We start from the raw sequence: 8,851 nt of genomic DNA on the forward strand, positions 1-8,851 counted from the left end.
ATTCATCCAAACTTTGACAAATTCCGTGACATTCCGCGTCAGTAAATTCATACAGTAAATTCCATTTATATGACTGGATTCCGCGATTCCGTCCGTGTTTTCCGCATCGCGGAAATCATAGATAATATTGAGGTGTTTTGCAACTTCAGTGTAATGTTAGTGGCTTTTTTATTTTTAATTTATTGCTTAACTTGAGTAACGTCTGCTGCTGCCTTACCTTTTGAGAGACAACTGATGCTGCTTGATCACTGAAGCAGCTCCAGTTAGCAAGTGCTTTTGGAGTGAGAGTGAATTCCGCTTTGATTGGTCGGACTCGTGACTCCCAACAAATCAGATGGGCGGTGGGCGGAGACTGCTTTAGGCCACAGAGTGGTGAGTTCTGACAGGCTGCATCAGAGCCAAATAGCGCGTTTCAAAATTAAGTTATTTTATCGGCGAATCGGTTTTGAAAATGGCCGATACCGATAATCATAAAAATGCTTAATATCGGCGCCAATAATCGGCCAAAACCCCTATTCAGTAATCGTTCGCTGTTTGAGAGGTGCTTTTGTGCAGGATTCGGCTGTGTGACCCGAATTAAGTGCTCTTTCACGTCGTCACAATTTTCTAATTTATCCATGTCTGCACTTTCTTACTCCCAGGCGCTGACATTTTTTATGTTTTATGAGACGTGCAGCAAGTGTATGTAAGCTTATGATCAGAGAGTTAGCCTACAATTCAAATGTGCGCATCTACCCTCCTTTCCATGCAGGAGATTCATTGTGACTGGATCTCTGTCCAGATGTCCCTCCCTAACATTTTCGTCTCGGTTTAATTCATTGACAAATATGTCAATAGATTTGTCATTGTTTTTGTCATTCAGAAAGAGTTGTTATCATCTTGCTTTCATCTGTGAAAAAATGTTGTTGACAAATCATGACACATTATTCGTCAACGAAATTAACACTGTTCAGCTCTAATCAGTTCAGTGTTTCAGTCGATGTTGCAAAATTGGTCAGTTATGAATCTAATTCAGATGGCTCTACAGTTCTTTGTTTTTGTCAAACTTTTTGTGGTTACTCATTCTTAGAAAATTCACAGAAAATGGCAATTTTTTTGAGACCTCATAATAATTCAACACGTGTTTTACTTCATCAAATTTCAATCTTTTTTTTTTAATTGGCCAAATTTAGTGACTTAGTCGTGTTATTTGACTATTGAGGTGTGCCTTAGACCCTGTTATTTGATTTCTCTAGGAAAGAGCTGTTTTGGTCAGGCAAATGATTGACATTTACACTGCAAAATCAATGTGGCTACTTGCATTTTTGAGCACCTCCAAATGTTGAAGTGGACTATTTCAAAAACATTTTGGACTCCAATTATACCATTTCAAATAAATTGTCGGAAACTGATGTTAATGCCAAGTGTAACATTTGAACTTTAGTATCTATGATGTTTTTTTCTGACTTTTTTCAGGTTTCAGCTGATGTTCTCAGAGTGCTGTCAGCTACTGACTCTGAGCCGGTGGTGCTGTTTTGTTGTGGGGCTGTCAGGTTCCTGGACTTACTGCTTGCTTCACCACAACAGCCCATAGAGCATGTTTTGGCAGAGGATGAGATTATCAGGTCAGAGATCACAGACTTCTGACTATAACATCCTTTTTAATTATGGCTTTATATTATTAAATTGAGTTCTGAAAACTTACTGGCTGGTGTTTTCAGTTGGTGAGTCATAGCCTATAAATAGGTTTGTTCTGATGGGGCTGTGAACAGCAGACACAAAACTATTAAATTCAAGATGAGAAAAACAACTAACCAACTCATTGTGTATATTCAGGATGTGTAGCAACTCATAATGTAATAACTGCACATAATGTAAAAACTGCATATAACTTAAAGGGATGGGGAAAACATAAAAAAAAAAGTAGGGCTGAGAGATATGGCCAAATATATTATCACAAAGTTGTTCATATCAGTCAATTTCGATAATTAGCATGATAAATGTCATTTATTTCTTTCAAGTTTAAAAGCAGATTTTTGATTCCGAGTGGAAGATGGCGAAACCATTGTTTTCTCATCAGACTGCTCTTTCACAAATTAATAGTACATGTTTTGTCTTTTAGAAAATCACGCATTGCACCTCACTACCATGGTTAAAAGTAGGGGTGGGAATCACCAGAAGCCTCACGATACGATATTATCACGATGCTTCAGGGCTCTACGCTTACTTTTCTTTTAAAAAGTTAAACTTAAAAAATTTAGGAGCACCTTCTAAACAATTATCCAAAATGTTATCAAAAAGTAGCCTTCCCATTACGAGGTGATGTTTGACTCCTCTAACTTTATTAAAAGTATGTCATCTTTTGTCAAATTCTTAAAAAAATTATATTTTATAAGCTTTTTAAAAATTGTAATTAAAACGACAGAGTAATACCGCACACCGTGATAAAAGCATTAGCAATTCATCGCAACATGAAAATTTGATACTGGCATATCCCTAATGTAGCCTATATTTTCGGTGCATCCCTACTTACATCCCCTCCTTGTTTACAAATCCGAAGTAAGTCCATACATCCGATTTAAAAGCGGACGGGGCTTTCCTGATCACTTTCCGCGATGCCACCTCTTTATTTTACTAACTTACTGCATGCTGAAGGTGACCCAGCTGACCTCACCAGAAAAAAACTCAACACCACCATCTAGTGGATTGTAAAAAATGTTTTTATTATTCTACCAAATAGTATAATAAGATCGATACTTGGCATCCGTGTATCCATACAGTATTGCCGATACAGTATTGCCACAGAAAATACTGGGATACTATGCTGTATCGATTTTTTTCCCCCACCCCTAGTTAAAAGTAACTAGTTTTTATGGCATTTGTTAAGAAAATGCACAAAAACTGCTAATATTAATAACAAAAATGCTTTATTTCCTATAACTCCTTTTATACATTTAATTTTTACATTAAAATAGTCAAATTCGATTTGAATATCCCACGTTTCTGCCAAAATAACCATGGTTACAAGTTAGTGTTCCTACAGTAAATCCATGGTAAGTGTTGGTGATTTGTGGATTAAAATGTGTTCTAACTAGATTGTTGAATTGTAACAATGTTTGCCCTGTTTTCCACAGCAGTTGTTGAGAATGTCAGTGCTGTTACATCTGGCTTTAAACTAGTTTAAATCACTGAGACATTTGTGGTTTGTATCAGAACTCTGTGCCAAGCTTAAATGCTTTTCACTGGATCTCACAACACTGTTTAGTGGACGTGAGATGGTTAGTGAGTAAATGCATTTGCTTGGTGTTTTGGGCCGAGCTGTTAAATAGTCTTTGTGGCATGGTTCAAACAAGTAGTGTTTTTTTGTTCTGCTTTTGGTGCGTTTGCTGTTTAATGTTTCCCATACGCAACAGAAATGGCAACACTTATCTGTTAGGTAAATTGGTATTGGCACCAGTGTGACTGTCTGCAACATGCATGTGCAGTATTGTTTGCATAGTGTGTGTAGCGTCTGGACCAATCAAACACACAATTTTTCATTTGATTTAACAAATCAGTTATTCATTAGATTAAACATTTATCGATCGAAAGACATTTATCAATCTTTTGCTATAATTATATCAAGGAAAATTGTCGCGATAATTACTGTTATTGTTTTATCACCCAACCCTACATCAAAGGCAGTGCATCCTATCAGACTCTACGGTGTTGGACCTTATCCTCAGAACAAACAAAACAATACAAGGCAAACGAAATCTGATCCTGGCTAAACAGACACTGAGACTTTGGCTTCTCTATCACCATCTGTACTTGAAACAAAATTTCCACATTACTGTTCTTGTAGTTCTTTTAGTAGAGTGTTTCTATCAATTGTGCTTTAGCACTGCTCTTTTTGCACAGTCGAATGTGATGGTTTGAGAAATCCCTGTGATTACTGGTGGTCACCATGTCAGAGCAGATATGTCATGTTGCAAAAAAAGGTTGCAATAGGTTGTTTGCAATCACGTGATTCTGATGATGTGCGAAATGCAGCTGGAGGGCAGGAAGTGATTTTTCTCCATAGAAATCACTAGCAGAAACTCAAAATGCCAGTGTTTTGCATTGTTTATGGATGCTCAAATCGGACAAACCGAGAAACCACAAGGAGCTTTTATCGTGTACAAAAATGTGTTGCTCATAAGGGGGGAAAATTCAAGAATTTGACTGAAAAACACTGGAAAAAGTGGCTTGTAAACCTGCGTCTGCGGTCGGGAGGAGCGAAGCCGGATAATGCTCGTGTGTGCAAATGGTTAATATAAAATAATAATATATTAAAATATTAATAAAGAAATATATAAAAAGATACAGGGTGACACTGTCAGAATTCACTGAATGCTAAACGCCACACATAGACACGATGTAAATAAGATATTGTTTGCAGTTCACGGAATCGTGAGATTGCGATAAATTACTGCGGTCAAGCCAGCCGCCAAGTCGAAAATCACGGTCAATCTAGCCGCCACGTTATTTCGAGGGTCGCGCATAAACTGCATATTACGGTAAAACCGTCAGAGAACTGATCTGAATGCAGTGCTCCTCTTCCAGAGAACGTGATTTTTTCCCAACACACAGTCCGTAACTGTCTCAAGATCAACAGCGCTCCAGACACACGTAATCTCTTCAAAACTTTCCATTCTCTCCTCTGTCCCCCTCCACCACCTCCTACCACTTCTATAACAGCTGATAATTTCGCCACATTCTTCACAGACAAAACCAGAACAATCAGTAGTCAATTCTCAGCCCCACACACACAGGACTTCAAACCAACCACACCCACCGCAAAAACTCCCATCTTCTCCTTCTGTCCCCTCACTGAGGCAGAAGTATCAAAACTTCTGCTCTCCAGCCATCCTACAACATGCCCTCTAGACCCAATCCCCTCACACCTCCTCCAAGCAATCTCTCCTACACTTTTACCAGCACTCACACACATCATCAATACATCTCTGCTCACAGGCACCTTCCGTGTCAGCTGCGTCGTTTCAGGACTGTCTGATGTGGAATTACAAAACAGCCCCCACAACTTTCATATATATGCTGTTTTGTCTACTTTCAAAAAGCTATAAAAATAAAATTTCTAGATTGCACAGACCACTTTCACATCAGATTGAGAGTACATCTTGCCACAGTGTCAGCTTCAGGACTGTCTGATGTGGTATTACAAAATAAGAGCCTCCCAAATCTCATAAATAAGCTGCTGCATCTCTACGTTTTTTTTTATAGCTTTTTGAATGTTCTAGATTGCACAGACCACTTTCAACTCAGATTGAGAGTACACCTTGCCACAGTTTCAGCAGTGTCGTTTCAGGACTGTCTGATGTGGAATTACAAAATAAGAGCCCCCACAAACTCATAAATACGCTTGCTGCATCTCTACATTCAAAAAGCTATAAAAAAAAACGTAGAGATGCAGCAGCTTATTTATGAGATTTGGGAGGCTCTTATTTTGTAATTCCACATCAGACAGTCCTGAAACGACGCAGCTGACACTGTGGGAAGGTGTACTCTCAATCTGAGGTGGAACTGGTCTGTGCAATCTAGAACTTTTTTTTATAGCTTTGTGAAAGTAGACACAAAACAACACATATGTGAGCTTGTGGGGGCTCTTATTTTGTAATTCCACATCAGACAGTCCTGAAACGACGCAGCTGACACTGTGGCAAGGGGTACTGTCAATCTGAGGTGGAACTGGTCTGTGCAATCTAGAACTTTAATTTTTATTGCTTTTTGAATGTAGAGATACAGCAGCGTATTTATGAGTTTGTCGGGACTCTTATTTTGTAATTCAACATCAGACAGTCCTGAAACGACGCAGCTGACACTGTGGCAAGATGTACTCTCAATCTGAGGTGAAAGTGGTCTGTGCAATCTAGAACTTTAATTTTTATTGCTTTTTTAATGTAGAGATTCAGCAGCGTGTTTTTGAGTTTGTGGGGGATCTTATTTTGTAATTCCACATCAGACAGTCCTGAAACGACGCTGCTGAACACTGTGGCAAGGTCTACTCTCAATCTGAGGTGGATCTGGTCTGTGCAATCTAGAACTTTTATTTTTATAGCTTTTTGAAAGTAGAGATGCAGCAGCTTATTTATGGGTTTTGGGGGGCCTGCGTTACTTTACTATTTACTTGAAAAAAGTAATCTGATTACGTAACTCGCGTTACTTGTAATGCGTTACCCCCAACACTGGCTGACACTGTGGGAAGGTGTACTCTCAATCTGGGGTGAAAGTGGTCTGTGCAATCTAGAACTTTAATTTTTATTGCTTTTTTAATGTAGAGATTCAGCAGCGTGTTTTTGAGTTTGTGGGGGATCTTATTTTGTAATTCCACATCAGACAGTCCTGAAACGACGCTGCTGAACACTGTGGCAAGGTCTACTCTCAATCTGAGGTGGATCTGGTCTGTGCAATCTAGAACTTTAATTTGTATTGCTTTTTGAAAATAGACACAAAACAACACATATGAAAGTTGTGGGTGCTCTTTTGTAATTCCACATCAGACAGTCCTGAAACGATACTGCTGACACTGTGGGAAGGTGTACTCTCAATCTGAGGTGAAAGTGGTCTGTGAAATCTAGAACTTTTATTTTTAAAGCTTTTTGAAAGTAGAGATACAGCAGCGTATTTATGAGTTTGTCGGGGCTCTTATTTTGTAATTCCACATCAGACAGTCCTGATACGACGCAGCTGACACTGTGGCAAGATGTACTCTCAATCTGAGGTGGAACTGGTCTGTGCAATCTAGAACTTTTATTTTTTATATCTTTTTGAAGTACACACAAAACAACACATATATGAAAGTTGTGGGGGCTCTTATTTTGTAATTCAACATCAGACAGTCCTGAAACGACGCAGCTGACACTGTGGCAAGATGTACTCTCAATCTGAGGTGAAAGTGGTCTGTGCAATCTAGAACTTTAATTTTTATTGCTTTTTGAATGTAGAGATACAGCAGCGTATTTATGAGTTTGTCGGGACTCTTATTTTGTAATTCAACATCAGACAGTCCTGAAACGACGCAGCTGACACTGTGGCAAGATGTACTCTCAATCTGAGGTGGAACTGGTCTGTCCAATCTAGAACTTTAAGTTTTATAGCTTTTTGAATGTGGAGATGCAGCAAGCGTATATTCTTGCTATTTATATCTTTATAAATATCTTTATATATTATTATATCCTATAATAACCATTTACGCGTACGCACGAGCATAATCACACGAGCTTCGCTCCTCCCGACCGCAGACACAGGTTTACAAGCCACTTTTTACTGCGTTTTTCAATCAATTTCTTGAATTTTCCCCACTTATGAACAACACATTTTCGTACACGATAAAAGCTGCTTGTGGTTTCTCGGTTTGTCCGATTGTTAGCAGCACGTAAAACAAAACTTTTATTCAAATTCCGAATTGATTATAGCCTGCCTAGAAAGCGAGCAAATAGCGCTTCCATATAATAACTAAAAAGCTGTCACTCACTTCAATTGATCACAATCTCACGATGTTCCTTTATAATCAGTGAAGCTCTCTGAACTGCAAATAATCTTATTTACGTGTCTACGTGTGGCGTTTAGCACCGAGTGAATTCTGACTGTCACAATGCGTGCGTGAGAAGTGGCAGCCCAATCTATTTATATCTTTATAAATATCTTTATATATTATTATATCCTATAATAACCATTTACGCGTACGCACGAGCATAATCACACGAGCTTCGCTCCTCCCGACCGCAGACACAGGTTTACAAGCCACTTTTTACTGCGTTTTTCAATCAATTTCTTGAATTTTCCCCACTTATGAACAACACATTTTCGTACACGATAAAAGCTGCTTGTGGTTTCTCGGTTTGGCCAATTTAAGCATCTATAAACAACGCAAAACACTGGCATTTTGAGTTTCTGCTAGTGATTTCTACCGAGAAAAATCACTTCCTGCCCTCCAGCTGCATTTCGCGCGTCATCAGTGACGTCATGTGCAAACAACCTATAATATAAGCCTGGAATTTCCTGTAGATTTACCATAGTGAATCGGGGTAAGACAAAAACACAATTTTGAACACATTAGGACTGTGACGGTCGCACGTGACAACCGCGTCTATTGCCACCGGCGGTAGTGCACATGACGTCACACAATCTATAACAAGCAACCCACTGCTTATATACAGTCAGAAATCTTCTGGTTTTCAGAACCTTCACACAGAGATCAGTCATTAGTCAGGTGGCTACACAGCATTTGACTATTTGAAACACATTAAAATGCACAAATTCACCAGTTTTTTGTCACCTGAACCTCTGTCACCTAATATATTTACTTGAAGTACACCTGAGATTTAAAAAAAAAAATGTATTTTAATAATGAAGTAGGCCTATCACATTTGCAAATTCATTGGTTCTGTGACATTGGTTAATGATCATATGACATGCAGGTAAACAAATAAAATATTAAATTTTTCAGTAAGTGTTTTATTTTATTCATTTTAAAATTGTTAAACTTAAAATTTGTATGATTTAATTAATTATTCGTTTTTCATTAAACTCATAAATCCCCTGCAGTTCCTTCACAAACCCAGTTTGGGAAACCTTGACGTAATATAGTGTTTAATGCATGTTGGTGATAACAACAAATGGAATATATTTTATTACATATTACACTTTTATACCAATATGGTACAAGATTATTCTATTTTAAATCAATGTGGAAAAACAAGTTAGGTTGAAAGTAATCTAAAAGTAGTCTGATTATATTACCTAAAATGTGTAATGTGGATTACGTTACTAACTACAATTTTTGTCATGTCATTTGGAATTAGTAACGGATTACTTTATATATATATATATA

The 8,851-nt window shown here is 38.0% G+C and overlaps 1 protein-coding gene across 1 annotated transcript in view; it reads left to right on the forward strand.

Annotated features, from left to right (window-relative positions):
- LOC107660302 (nucleolar protein 11-like) overlaps positions 1-2,147 on the forward strand; it is an 11,611-nt gene extending 9,464 nt beyond the window's left edge. The window contains exon 4 of the mRNA XM_016449584.1: positions 1,456-2,147. Coding sequence (XP_016305070.1) covers positions 1,456-1,626 — 171 coding nt within the window. The 3' untranslated portion in view covers positions 1,627-2,147. The remainder of the gene's footprint in view (positions 1-1,455) is intronic.
- Positions 2,148-8,851: the final 6,704 nt, after the last annotated feature.

The sequence above is a fragment of the Sinocyclocheilus anshuiensis genome, unplaced genomic scaffold, assembly GCF_001515605.1.
Source record: "Sinocyclocheilus anshuiensis isolate Anshui unplaced genomic scaffold, SAMN03320099.WGS_v1.1 scaffold1735, whole genome shotgun sequence".
In the NCBI taxonomy this organism is placed as follows: Eukaryota; Metazoa; Chordata; class Actinopteri; order Cypriniformes; family Cyprinidae; genus Sinocyclocheilus; species Sinocyclocheilus anshuiensis.